The sequence below is a fragment of the Folsomia candida genome, unplaced genomic scaffold (assembly GCF_002217175.1).
Source record: "Folsomia candida strain VU population unplaced genomic scaffold, ASM221717v1 Fcan01_Sc004, whole genome shotgun sequence".
Taxonomy (NCBI): domain Eukaryota; kingdom Metazoa; phylum Arthropoda; class Collembola; order Entomobryomorpha; family Isotomidae; genus Folsomia; species Folsomia candida.
Genome location: NW_019091196.1, coordinates 3,436,237 through 3,450,787, shown reverse-complemented (window position 1 = coordinate 3,450,787; position 14,551 = coordinate 3,436,237). Strand labels below are relative to the sequence as shown.

General features: G+C 34.3%; 2 protein-coding genes across 4 annotated transcripts; one reads left to right on the top strand and one right to left on the bottom strand.

Annotated features, from left to right (window-relative positions):
• Positions 1–841: 841 nt before the first annotated feature.
• Positions 842–8,587, bottom strand: LOC110848378 (protein ERGIC-53). Its single transcript, XM_035850659.1, has 10 exons — positions 8,067–8,587; positions 7,583–7,639; positions 6,905–7,184; positions 6,733–6,832; positions 6,103–6,425; positions 5,003–5,102; positions 4,688–4,832; positions 4,088–4,205; positions 3,732–3,825; positions 842–1,223 (listed from the first exon to the last, which is right to left on the bottom strand). Exons 1-10 carry the CDS (start codon positions 8,308–8,310, stop codon positions 921–923), a joined length of 1,764 nt encoding a protein of 587 aa, XP_035706552.1. The 5' UTR covers positions 8,311–8,587; the 3' UTR covers positions 842–920.
• A 2,751-nt stretch (positions 8,588–11,338) lies between these two features.
• LOC110849237 (lecithin retinol acyltransferase) lies at positions 11,339–13,204 on the top strand. 3 transcript variants are annotated; one of them, XM_022096621.2, is made up of 3 exons: positions 11,339–11,473; positions 11,873–12,331; positions 12,871–13,204. In XM_022096621.2, the coding sequence occupies exons 2-3, from the start codon at positions 11,895–11,897 to the stop codon at positions 13,154–13,156; spliced, it is 723 nt and encodes a 240-aa protein (XP_021952313.1). In that variant the 5' UTR covers positions 11,339–11,473; positions 11,873–11,894; the 3' UTR covers positions 13,157–13,204. The 3 variants fall into 3 exon arrangements, with proteins under 3 accessions (XP_021952313.1, XP_035707485.1, XP_035707486.1); XM_035851592.1 differs by having other exon boundaries at positions 11,348–11,473; positions 11,822–12,331; XM_035851593.1 differs by having other exon boundaries at positions 11,356–11,424.
• The last annotated feature ends 1,347 nt before the right edge of the window (positions 13,205–14,551 follow it).

Genomic DNA, 14,551 nt, shown 5'->3' with positions numbered 1-14,551 from the left:
CCTTTGGAAAATATTTATAAATAATTTAAAAGCAGATTGGTATTTTCGACGATAGGATGAAGATGAGCGACTAATTTACATTTTTGCATTTATTCTTCCCGATTTATAAGATACATTTTTAATAGTGGAATCTATTACTGGGTCCGGAATGGTGGGAGGTTGTTTCAAGGGACGGACTATAATCTGACGATGACTTGAGCAGCTTTTTGTGTTTGTTATCTTTGTAGATAAGCCAAGCGAGGATGACCACGGTTAAAATAGCATTTAATAAGACAAACATGACGGATGACCACAGTCTCGTATTCACATTTTTGATATATAAGCGCACACATTACCAGAGGGCGGATATGTATGTACGTAAATTCCGCAAAATATATATGTAATATGTGCTTAAAAAATCTGAAAATAAGCACACAAAAAATGTTTTTTAACTTGAATTTTGTACCATATTTATGAAATATTATTTCGAGGAAACCTTAATTTCTGAATGAAGAAAAATATTTTTACATAAAAAACTTCGAAATATGTGCTAAAATATTTATATCTTGAAAAATACTCGAAACATACAGGAAAATATGTAATGTAAGAAAAAATGCTCAAAATATGTATGAAAATATGTAATATGCACAAAAACCCTAAAATATGTAAAATATGGAAAACCATGTTTGAATTTTTGCGATCGTGTTTAGAAGGGATGTCAGTATATGAAGTTTTAATAAGATCTGATTTGGTATTAAAAAGTTATAAATACATACATATCCTCCGTCTGTTGAACTAGAATTTTTAGGATGATATTTACGTCGAATTTGGAATTAAGAAAATTTATACGCATCTAATGTTATAAGTTAGATCAGTTTTACGCTAAATCCTTGATTTTTTATTTTCATTTATTTATTCTGTTTGACTGATAAGATACATTTTTAATAGTGGAACCGATTACTGGGTCCGGAATGGTGGGGGGTCGTTTCAAGCGATGGACTATAATCTGACGACGACGACGATGACTTGAGTAGCTTTTCGTGTTTCTTATCCTTGTAGATAAGACAGGCCAGGATGACCAGGGTTAGAAGAGCATTTAGCAAAACGAACATTTTCGTCGAGATGCAAAACGTGCAGGGGGACGAAGACGAGTTGATGGCGTTCCGAGGAGGTGGTGGCGTCAGGGGAAACCTTTCCGCAACCGAGCGCAGGCCGGATTGGAGCGCCTCGATTTCTAGAATTACCTGAGTAAAATAGAGCAAAACGAAAATCTAGTAGTCTTCAAAAAAAGATTTGATAAATATTACCGGTGATTAGTTTTTAATTAGATTTTTTTGAATCTAGAAAAATTCAGGTAAATTTTGTACAAAAATTCAAGTAGCTGTTTTAAAATTTAGGAAACTTCACTTAGTTTTTTTCTTGTAATAGAACTTGAAATTATTAGAAATAGAATTTAAATAAGAAAAAAATGCTTATTAGAATTTGAAAATTGGTCAAGAATTGTTAAAATACAAGGAAAAATGCAAGATTGCTAGAATTGCCTGGTTAAAATTGTGTAAGACAAAAATTTGATGGTCCTCAAAAAAAGATTTGGTAAATATTAACGTCGATTAGTTTTTAATTAGATTTTTTAATTTTTACAGATCACGTAGGTTGTTGCTTCGTAATCATCGTAATTGTGTAGGATTTGAAAAATTGGAAAACATAGAAAACTGAAAAAGATAGAAATTGTGAAAATTGGAATTATAACAAAATGCATGGTGTTAAACTAAAAATACGAAAATTTGATGAAAATGTATTTTATTTTTGGGATTATCAAATTGATTTTAATATACATAGTCCGACCATAAGTTCCCGTGAATGCATTTCCGGTGATAAAGCCCAAAGTATTAGAGCTATCTGATAGAAATTTTTGTGGATGAACAAGGTATTAATCTTGTTTAGAAATCATAACTTCGTTTTCACAATTTCCTCCATGGGCTTGTACACAAGACATAAGTCGTGGCGAAAACTGCTCGATCGCGGCACGCACGGATTTCCAGGGAAAAGCGCCAGATCTTCAGTAAGTTCGACCTCAGCCCTTCCACACTTGGGTGAAATTTAGAGCATATTTGTACCTATAATTTTCACCACCAGTCATAATTTAGGGGATTAAGGTCTGCAGATACTGAGCACCGTTCTACGGATGAAAAAAAGTCATGAAAATTCGTCTGAAGCCAGTTTTGGACAATTTTGCACCTTGCGCAGGAACAGGGTCTTGTTGAAAGGTCCAATGTCGATTTTCGGAGGGTCCAGGGTTCAGGTTATTAACGTTTGGCTTTAGGACACTCTGAAAATAATTCTTGGCTTCAACTTGTACCCTTTGCGGTAAAAAACAGAGATTTCATTTCTCCAGCCAACTTGCTCCCATGCACACCACGGTGATGACTTCGTATTGACTTCCGCATACTTAAACGGATGTCAGACTTCTGTACAACAAATATCTGGCCTTTTTTTCTATTAAATTTTTTGCCAACGGTGAAAAGTCTGAAATACTTTTTGCACGAAAATTGGCGCGTACCACGATCAACCTGTGGCCGTCACGAGTTATGTCTTGTCTAATTGCCCGTGGACGAAATCTTGACAAAGAAGTTATGATTTCTAAACAATATTAATACCTTGTTAATCCATAAAAATTTCGAACAGATAGCTCTAATACTTTGGGATTTATTACCGGAAATGCATTCACGAGAACTTATGACCCCACTATGTAACTTATAAAAAGTTATATAGTCAAAATATACTTTGAAAAATTAATCACGTAAAGACGTGATTTTTCCGAACGAGTTCAAACCGGATTAGAGTGCCTCGATTTCTAAAATTGTATGGTTAAAATTGTGGAAAACAAAAATTTAGTTTAATTCAGAGAAAATTTGATCAATATTAAAGTCGATTGTTGTTTAATTAGATTTTTTGGAAAGTAAAGTAATGTCTGGAGATCAGTTTTGAATTATTGGGTTTGAAAAATCTGAAAGAATTAGAAAACTGGAAGAAATACAATTTGTAAAATTGGAAAAGTAAAAAAAATGGACTAGTGAAAATCCATGAAACGAAAGTGACAATGCAAAAATTTGATGAAAATGTATTTTATTTTAGGGATCCATCAAACTGATTTTAATTATGACCAAAATATATTTTGATAAATGATTGACGTAAAGACGTGCGATTTTTCCGGTCTGCGGCCAAGCGCAGGTTGGCTGGTCAAAATTGCGCAAGACAAGGTTTAATTTACTTTCAGAGAAAATTTGATAAATATTAAAGTCGATTGTTGTTTAATTAGATTGTTTGTAATTTAGAGAAACAGATGCGTACATAGATTTATTTTCATTGAAACTTAGGGTTTTAAAAAATTTGAAAGGATTCGAAAACTGGAAAAAGTTGAGATTAGAAAATAGGGGAAAATAGGAATTATCACATTTTATGAAATGAAACTAAAAATGTATTTATTATGTATGTGAAATCAATTTTAATTTAACTGAAAGAAAATTATGGCGAAAATGTTTAAGTATTTTTCATAAATTATTCACATGAAAACCACATGTGATTTCTTAAACAACCAGAGTTCGAATTCGAAATAAAATTTTGAGTTGCATTTTTGTGTACCAAATTAAATCTTAAAGTGTCAGATTAAATACTTTAGTCGACTAATTAATGGTACGATTAATTTATCGACTAATTAATGGTACCTAATTTAATTTGCACATGAAGCTAACCTGTTTAATTTCCGTGTTCGCGGAAGGGATTCCTGGAAATTCTGGAGGTTCAAGATTCGACTTTGATTTCCTCTCAAGTTCATCTGCCAGATTTCTGTTGAGTGAAAGCAAACAAGAAAAATATATTTTAAAAACAATCATTTTCAAAATTGTCTGGCAAAAACTTCCGGAATTTCCGACCTGGGTTCAGGCGAAAGAGTGTGCTCTGGGGGAAAGACTTTTGAAAGTTTCTAGGAACATTCACAAATTCCTCGAAAACTTTCGAAAATTCCGGAGGAATTAGAGGAAAATAATTATTCGATCGGGAGAAATTTGGAAGATTTTGTAAGTTATTAAAATCCCGAATTCAGACTTACTTAATCTCGGAAATGATCTTTAATAAGTCCCGATTTGACCGGAGGAGCTCATCAACTTCGACCCGTTGCAGTACGTTGGGTTGCGTGACGCCAGTCGTAATCGGTACGGAAGGACCTCCTGTGCGATCACAAGTAATAAATCAAGGTAATTCACGAGAAGCTTTGTAACTGTGTAATTTTTATATCAACCCACAAAAATCTCAGAGATTAATTCAGCTTATTTAGGCAATTCACGCGAAGCTTTGTAACTGTGTATTTCTTTGTAAAATTACTCAACCCGCAAAATTCTGAGAGGAAAATTCAGCTTATTTGCATAAACCTTACCCACTTTTATTATATAATAACAGAAATTAATCTTTAAAACTTTGAAAAATAATTTCACAAAATTTATAAAATTGCAAAGTTTGAATGAATATTGAGACAATTCACTCGGTTATTTGTAACTTCGTAAAGTTACAAACCTCTGCAAAAACTATTATGGAAAAACTTCTTACAAATCTATAAAAACAAACTGTGTAAAACAAAGGGTACACAATTTAGAAGGTTCCAAACTTCTACATTTTTTAAACCCGGGTTTAATACCCGTATTTTTTTCGTTACCTCCGACATTTTGCCGCATTGCTGCCTGATACTGGACAACCGCGAGGGAAATGGTTTCATGTTTTTGAAGCACGTCTTGCAGCGCTTTCTCCGCGCTGGCAAGCGCCGCGCGGGTGGCGCCTTGTTCCTTGAAGATTGAGCGAACCTGGATTTAAAAATTGGGCAATTTAAAAAATATTTTTTTAAATTCTAAATTTCAAAACATATTAATGGCGAACCAACTTCAATAACGTATTCGTTTAAAAATTTTACAATTTTAAAATATTTCAAAATTCAAAATATTTCAGAATTTCTAATAATATATAAATGACGAACCTCGCTAACGTATTCGTCATCCGTCTCGTATTCAGCGTCATCGTCGGGTTCTCCGGTATTGTGATGTTTCTCTTTCTCGCCGGGATGCTCGAGAAGATATCTGCAAAATGAGAGGATATAAACGTATGAAAAAATATACATGTCGAAAATATACCTATGTAATTTTTGTTCAGATATTTGCATAATTTATGGAAAACTACAAAATTCATTTGCATAAACCTTATGCCACTACGCTTGCAACGGAAACATTCGGAAAAATTTTCGGTATTACTGCGGCTTGAAAAAAATTTCGCAGCTTTTCAATAAATTCAAAGTTTCAACAAAGCGAATGCAAAAATTTCCGTTGGATACAATTTTATATTTCTTTATGTATGAGCTAAACGTCATTTATGATCTGTCGGAAATGTTGATATAAAAAATTAAACTCAAAAAGATTGGCTGGTCAGTTTCTCCGGTTTTGATGAATCATTACCCACCAAAATTGTCAAAATCCACAGATTTTTAATCATTTCTCCGCTCTGGGAGTTTATTTATTTTAAAATTCTGAACCACAAAATTTGTAGAGCAGGTCGTTGCCAATTAAAAAAGATGTACACTCAAGATTTTGGAACTTTTTGAAGGAAGGTTAAGAAACCGTGGGAGAAATTGGCTTTAAAAAACTCAACCCCATTCCACTCATCAACTCACCGATTACAAATAGTCGTCCAAAATTTCAAAATAAATTCTCAGAGGGGGGAAATTATTACAAATGTGCTGATTTTGACGATTTTGGTGACTCAAACAATTTTTCGGCTATGAAAATTAATTTAAAAATGCTGGACGACAAATTTGTAGGCAGTTAGTTGATTAATGGAATGACGCTGAGTTTTTTTAGCCAGTTTCGATGTGTTCCAATTTTTCTGAAGGCTTCTTAAACGTGAGATCCCCTCCTTCAAAAAGCGTCAAAATCTGGAGTGTATATTTTTTGAAAAATTGAGAACGACTTCTACAAATTTCAGGAATTTTAAAATAAATTCCCAGACCCGAAACGTGATTAAAGATTTTTACGATGAATCATTGAGCATTAAATGTTGGTCAAAATGTTGAAAAATTACACTCACGCTTCTTTAACTTTCTTCAATTTTTCTTGATATTCCTTAAACGATTTTTTATATTGAGCAGTTTCTGATTCGCTATCGTCCTCGTCATCCAGCACGAAGGTGGGGTCGACCCCAGTTTCCTCCTTTCCACTGGGGGATGGCTGTATCGTGGGGATGCTGAAAGTGAGGAATTTTGCGACATCGTGATCATCCGCGACTCTGCCGCTTGTGGAGGCAGAAACTCCGAAATATCCGAATTCGGGGAGGGAGATATTCCAAGTGTAAAAACATGGTTCATACTCCAAATCACTGGGTTCTCGCGTCCTCCCGTTGGACGTGTACAACTGGAAAGAAATTAGTAATCGATATGAAAAACTTGGTTGTCAAAATTAAAAAAGTTTTCGAAATCATAATTTCGAAAATTTCTAGCCAACTAAAATTTGTGTGCATACATCGCTTTGCATATTATTATTTAAATTCCAGAATTTCAAGATTTCGTTTCGTAAACATAAATTGATCACGTTTTTCAAAAACAAGTTATTTGTTAATTAAATGACCGTATTTTTTTGTAGTATATGCTGTTTTTTAATAAATTTTTAATTGTTACAAATTTAACCGTCATTGAAATTTCGAAATTTCTGAAAATCATACCAACAACGACTTCTGATTATACGTAATCCTCGCCCGTGAATAGAACATTTTGTTGCGAAAATCTTTCGTGCATGAGCCAAAATATTGACCGTGTCCGTCTCTGCAAATTGTTAAACTACATTAAAATCCAATCTCCTTAATTATCAAAATTCAAATTAAATTTCCCGCCTACTTATCATTATCATAAACCTTGCTCCCATCATTCTTAATCGCGATTATGGCGGGATTATTAAAGTTGGCGTCGTTATCGTAAGAATCCCAGAACAGGCCGAGACCTTCCCAGGCCCCGTCAAATCCCCCGAATACGGAACCGGCCACGGAATCTTCTGGTTTTTCAGCCACATACCAAAATGCCAACCCATCTCCGCCCGTTTTACCACGACCGGAAATTCGAAATATTAGTTCGACCTCCCAATTTGGAAAGGTTGTCATGTTTTTAGTCCAGACGGCGCCTGTATAAAAACAGTTTACTGTAGGACTGGGTGACTTATCGTCAAAATCTGCAGATTTTTAATCATTTCTCCGCTCTGGAAATTTATTTTGAAATTCTGCACGACAAATTTGTAGAACTGATCGTTGCCATTTAAAAAAAAACATACACTCCAGATTTTGACACTTTTTGAAGGAGGAGGTCTCAAGTCTAAGAAACCCTCAGAAAAATTGGAACTCTTCAAAACTCGCTCCGAAAACTCAACGCCATTCCATCAATTAACTCGCTGACGGTAAATTTGTTGGCCAGAATTTTAAAATAAATTCCCAGAGCGGAGAAATGATTAAAAATGTGTCGATTTTGATGACGAGTCATCGAATCCTACGGTAAATGTACACCTTAAAACAGCTTAATTCTTACCTCGTTGATTTCGCAAACTTGGGGTCACGCGTATGTTTGAATCATGCGGGAGAGCGTCTACATAAATAATGAGCAACATTAAAATAATAAATTTACATGTTTTCTTTCGCATTCGGTAAAATTATATCATCGTGTTTGGCCTTAGCGAGAGGTCAAACACCAAATTGAACCTTAATTTTCTTATGCAGATGTCATTTAGTTGCACAAAATTGAATGTAATGCCAATTTTAAAATTCCGTGGAAAAAGATAATTCTTTATGTAAAAAGGTGTACTTGAAGATTACCTGGAACTGGAAGGGAAATTTCGCAACGAATTTAATGCCATCAAATTTTTTGACCTCCCACTGTGAGAGTGAGGTCAAATGTCACATAATACACATAATGGTCAAATTTGTATGGTGTCAATTTAAAGGCAATTTTAATCGCTTTAACGCTACTTTTTTATGTTCGTTTGACACGGATATTTATGCAAATTAGTACTTACTTCCTCTCCTCTCCCAGAACGGGATGGAACCATCTAGCTGCGAAAGATAAGGTCCTTTGAAGGAATATAGGTATTCAAATCTCTTAAACACTGTGGGATTCGTAAAGCCATCCGTTATATTGACGGCACTAACAGTATTAAGGGGTACGATAAGCAGTAATGATAACTTGAGGGTAAAGATAAGCCTTGAGATGAAATACTTTGATGGTTTTTTCGTAACTTTTTTAGCGAAGAACGGATCCATAATGGAACTTGGTGAAAATTTTGATTTCTTATTTTTTGCACAATTTAATTAATAAATAATTTTTTTTGCAATATTCGAAAATTTGCGGGTCAAATTATTTATTGGCAACTGGGAAGTTCTGATTGCTTATTTTTTCGCACAATTAATCAGTAAATTATGTTTTTGGCATATTTGGTTCAAATTATTTGTTGGTTTATTTTTTTAAGTTAATTACAAACTATGAGATTTCTAATTAGTATTAGAAATGTCGAAATAACTAATTTTTGAATAAATTCAAGTGCTTTGTTTCCAAAAATTCAAAATTTCGAAAATTCCATATGGAAATTTTACACGTGAAAGTGTCGGTGTAATAAAATTAGAGTAGTTGACTAACTCGCATATATTTTTTTTAATGATTACGTAACGAAACTCGGTGAGCAATAAAGGTTTAAATGTTTGAAAACATTTTATTACTTTAGTTCAACAGAAATGTTTTTGTTTTGTGGTCACGGACCTACATAAATTATTGCTTGCATGCAGTATGTAAATTAGCAAATAATTATTTTAGTGCATTTATGCATAAGCAATAAATTAGCCTGGTTTCAAGATACTATGACTTATTTAACATGATTTTCCAACCAATTTCAAGTATACTTTATTTTTTTTAACGAGATATGTTGTTTTACATAAAAATAAAGATTATGAATTAATGAATATTATTAATCAATAAATGTTATAAATACATATTATAAATACATATTAACTTAATCAGCGTATTATGCAAAATTTGCATAATACGCTGATTAATTTGCATTACAAATTAGGGAAAATAAGGGAAAACCTACTCTACTTAGGATTAATCCGGGTATCATTCATTACTGGAAATTCGACGCTTAATAAGTGAGATTCCTGCAAACCTGTTTTTCCAAAAAAGTAACTATTTACTTATAATTTTAAAATTGACGCCAAAATCTGACAAATTTTTGTGTACGTATATTTTTTCTAAATTACGAATTATTCATATTTTTTTCATAGTTATAGCCAACTGCAAGTACAATTTTCTTCAACAAAATAACATTTGTAAATTAGGTAAAAGAGGGGAAACCTAGCTGCTAAATTGGGGTAGCTTTTATTCTTAGCGAACTTTCCGGCCGTTGCAACTGGACACCTTGCTAACCTGTTTTTTAAGAATAAATATTAATTATTTGCACAAAACTTTCAAACTGGCACCAAAATTAAACAAATTTTGATAAACTATGAATTTTCTGATTTCTTTCGTAATTTGTAATCAACTTCAACTATAATTTTATTTAGAGACAGCATTGTAAATTAACCCTATACAAATTTAAAAAAATGCAATTTGTTTCAGTAGCGTTTATTAGCGGACATTCGACCCCTTCGAAATTGAAAAGCTCATTATCTTTTTTTATAGAAACGAACTCAATTATTTATTTATCATTTTAAAATTGACGTCAAAATCTGACCTATATTTATAAAAATCTATAAAATTGACAAATTTTCATAAATAAAGTTCCATGAATTAATTCAGATAGATTTTACTTGGGAATAAGCACATCTATAATAACTGATCTATGAAATTCATAGTATGAATTACGATTTTCTAAAATTCTCAAACTGGCATCAACTCACTACATATTTAAGTAACGCTTTTTTAATATCGAAAAATTTCTTTAGAAAATCGTAACCCATCTGAAATTCATTTGACACAGTCAACAGTTTTAAAACCATATTTATGATATATCAGTAAGAAAGCCAAAGTTTTCGCATATTTATAAAAATGGGAGAAATTGACAATCTATGTCATTTTAGAACTACGCATTTTCCAAAAAAAAACTTCGCACAAAGTAAAATTTGATAATCTGGCAAATTTTTGAAAGTGCGGAAATAATTTTGCTAAATTATAAATATTTTTAGTTTGTTTGGCATAATTTCGATCCGCTACTAATTAATAATTTCAATGCTTACACATCTTCTAAACTTCTTCGTTTCTTGAGACTTCAACCGATCGCGCAAGTTGCGTCTTTATACACGCCGTATGAAATAATTCATGAAAATACCATGAAAAAGGAAACACTGAGTTTCAAAATTTCCTAAAAACTAAATCATTTACCGTACAAAAATTGACACATCGTCATCAATTTCTTGAATCCCTGATACTCAAAATTACAAGTTACATATGTACATACCCCAAGAACTTTATTTTGCAAAGTTCACGAAAAAAACACACAAATGAGAAATGCATTCCAGACAATTATGTAGATTATTAAAGTCGCTTTTTAAAAACTTTGAAAATACAGTTACTGCTCATATCCCCCTAACATATGCACCTCTTTTATAGTGAAGTGATGTTGGTGGTGCCACCACCGTGGTGGCACATATAGCAAAGGCAGGTGCACTGTGTGCGGATCATTAAAAAAGTGGACAAATTATTTTTTCAGGTTCGAATCCCAGTCGGGGCGTTATTTTTGTTGACGTTTTAAGGGTGGAAGGTTCAGAAACCACAATCCCTTTGACATACGATGACCTGGTGACCGTGTGCAAGGGATAAAAATCCGAAAATTTTGTATTTCTCACTTTTCGTCCCGTCCTCACGGTCATCAGGTCATCGTATGTCAAAGGGATTGTGGTTTCTGAACCTTTCACCCTTAAAACGTCAACAAAAATAACGCCCCGACTGGGATTCGAACCTGAAAAAATAATTTGTCCACCTTTTTTAATGATCCGCACACAGTGCACCTGCCTTTACTATATGTGCCACCACCAACATCACTTCACTGTAAAAGAGGTGCATATGTTAGAGGGATATGAGCAGTAAATACAATTATTTTTTGCATACAAACATCTGCAAAAAGTGAGTTACGTATTATGAGCATGCATGGAAATTGTACCAGTTTACAAACTTATTTTGATCTATGTGTTTCCTATATTATTTGCTAGGATGGCGAGCAAGCAGATAAGCTTCGATGATAAGATTGCAACTCCGAGCCGAATGTGCATAAGTTATCAATAATAACTTATCATCATTTGGCATTTGATTGCATTTATTGGCATTTGATAAGTCACTCATCCCACCGCGGAAAATTCTATACAGCTTCTTCACACTTCCTGTCTCAGGTCTCATCTTAAAAATTGGACAAAATTCACTCCGATCTTTGTAAACGTGGTAATAAGCTGTAAATTTGTTAATACTTACTGTGTACTATTATTTTACTGTTCACTGGGCATACTCACGCATATCTTGTACATCAATCCAAACAAATGGCCACGTGTACATTTTGCAATTTTTTTTTGCAAAACAATTTGATATAAAATCTATCTTGTTCGCAAATTTACCCAGCAAATTGACATATTTTTTGCAAGCCTATTTCGTACATATTTATTTGCTAAATGAGTTACGATTGATACAAAATATTAAGATGTGAGTAGAGACCCATTTCCATTTTTACAAATTTTCATTAAACCTACAACACAAATTATGACGATTGTTTTCGTTAAATGAACAAATTTGCAGGCTTTACAAAGTTCCACGTGACCTAATTTGCATATATTCCACATTCTACAGTATTTCTTCAGGATAAGAAACAATGGACCTTTCCCAAATTATTCGAACTTGGACGAATGGAAACGCTTACGTCGAACTTTTCCTCTACATTTTCCTCGCGGTCATCGCATTCTTCGTGGTTTTCCCGTTTCTTCAAGGTACCAGCGAATCGAGCGAATTTGTCTCGCAGAAGTTAGAAAATAGTGCCAAATGCGAATCTGAATTCAAATCGTATCACGACCTCAAAGAAGCCGGACTTCTTCAGCGTGGCGATTTGATCGAATGTGAACGCGTCACGTGGACGTACGACCATTGGATGATTTACGTTGGAGGGGACGACGACGGGGTGATTCATCTCACGACGAGTCGAGAAAAAGGGACTGAGATTCGCCGGGACAAATTGAAAGACGCGGTTAAAAGTTCGAAATGTAGGATTAATAATTTACACAGTTCTGCCTTAGAGAGAGGATTATTGTATCAGTAAGTAAAATTAGTAATTGATCAGTGTTTGGCTGTTTGCACATTTTTTGCACTGCAAAAATATTGACGCCACCTAACGGCTCACCCTTTGAAACTTAATTGTTCTCAAGATGACGCTTATTTTTTGCGTTTCTTGCCCCGTGCAAGGAATGGTGCATGCATGTGCAAAAACCATTTCTTGCAGTTATTTCTAACGGGTGTTTTTTTACTGTATATAAATAATTGTTTAATGGATTAACGCTCCCGAACACAAATTTGGCAAATTTCTGCAGAAAAACTGTGTGCAGAACGATTTGCGCGAAAACTATGCAGACTTCTGTGTTTTATTTTGCAAAATAAACCCTCACTAAAATTTTCTGCATGATTATTTTTAAAAAATCATGTAGAATACAATGTGCATAAAGTTTTTGTCGATTACTACTGATTTCTAATTTTGTGCAAAATTTCTCTAGAAATTCTTACATTACCAAAATTATTACCGAACCGATGATAACAGACTAGTTCATATTATAAAACGTGTCAATTTATTTAATTTTCAGATCTCGTGAAAGCGTGGCACAACGAGCTTGGGAAGAATATGCAAAATTTCAGCAGCAACAACAAGGTTTCGTCAATGAGGACGCCGAAGCCGTGCAGTATCACTTGATGAACTTTAACTGCGAACATTTCGTAACATATTGCGCTTTTGGAACTCCTTTCAGCGATCAAGCCGATAACGCTAAGGACAAGGAAATTATCAACAACATTGCGGATCGCGTCGCCTCGTCGATTCATTCGGTGTCTGAAAATAATCAAAATACAAATAATGAGTGTGAAGAATTGTAAATATTTTATTTTACAGGGAAATAGTTTTCATAAAAAAAGTTGTGTAAATTGTGGAGTTATTTTTCTACCTCGAGACAATTCACGTGGTCCTTGGTAACTTTGTAAAATCCGTGGGTTTTTACAAACTTTTACAAACGCCCTTGATCTGGGTAACTTTACACAAAGAAGGGTACCTATTTTCATGGTCATTTTGGCCAAGCGTTTGCAAACCGCTAGAACCCCAATTTTTGCACCATTGCATAGTACAACTATTCATTTTTAGATCATGAAAAAAAAGGACGATCCCTATCACCATATTTTTCCAATTGGCATTCGCATGACCACGATTTCGCCCATTTTTGGGTCGAAATTGGGGGTTAAATGATCACTTTAGAAAAACAAGAGTTTGCATGATCATATTTGGATGATTTTAATTTTGCTGCATACATCAACTATCCGAGTATTTGTCATGAAAAAACAAAGATGATCCCTATCACCGATTTGCCACAAACTCGACTGGAGTTGGGTAACTCTGGGTTTGCAACGATAGGTGCAAAAATTCTTAAAATAATCTATATTCTTGTTGTTATGAGTGACTAAATGACCAAAAAACAAAATAACAAACAAGAATGGTTTTCAACCAATATTTACATACATCTACTTGGACATTCGCAAATTCGGTTTTGACAAGATTTCGTCATTCTTGCGAGTCTCAGCTTATCAGCTCTACTCTCTTCTCAACAAATTCGAGCCTGAGAGCCTTTCGTCCGTGTCGACGCCACCGCGCAGCGTAAACCAGCAACAACGACCACCGGAAATCGCGGAGTTGGTCACTGTCAACTTAACAAGAGGTAGAGATGCTGATCAAGGACAACGGCCTACTAAGGAAGAAAGTTATTTGGACTGAACCAACTGAAGCAGATTTAGCGAACTTTCCAATTTTGTCTATTGATGATCTTAAGAAGATAACACTTGGGACCTTCCAGATTCGAATGGCTGACCGCTATACAAATCAGCATCTCCAAGAAGAAGGTGAATATCGTCTTTTCATTCACAAAGAAAACTCGTCCCTATTTCGTGTAAAGCTGCAAAGCCGATTCAATCAACGAGCGACCCATCAGGTTTGGATTCAAGTTGATATCGGAGGACATGGTCGCGAAGCAATCGAGTCCTACTACTGCACATGTAAAACGGGATCCAGGACATTGGGATGTTGTTCGCATGTTTGTAGTGTAAGTTTTAATACTATTAAATTAATTGCATGGTCACAGTAATTATTCCGTTTAACATACACTTTTATTAATTAATTAACAGGTGTTGAAGTATTGCGGATATGATCGCCACCAACCACCAAGTACCCGGAGGAACCATCGAGCTTATTCCTTCCTCGACGCTGCCGTGGACGTTGCGGGGGAG

Coding starts and splice junctions, on each gene's coding strand:
- LOC110848378 (XM_035850659.1), bottom strand. CDS start 8,310: ATGGATCCGTTCTTCGCTAAAAAAGTTACGAAAAAACCATCAAAGTAT. Junction 7,185..7,582: donor AAGTTTGCGAAATCAACGAG/GTAAGAATTAAG, acceptor GTTTTTATACAG/GCGCCGTCTGGACTAAAAAC. Junction 5,103..6,102: donor TTGAAGAAAGTTAAAGAAGC/GTGAGTGTAATT, acceptor CTCATTTTGCAG/ATATCTTCTCGAGCATCCCG.
- LOC110849237 (XM_022096621.2), top strand. CDS start 11,895: ATGGACCTTTCCCAAATTATTCGAACTTGGACGAATGGAAACGCTTAC. Junction 12,332..12,870: donor GAGAGAGGATTATTGTATCA/GTAAGTAAAATT, acceptor TTTAATTTTCAG/ATCTCGTGAAAGCGTGGCAC.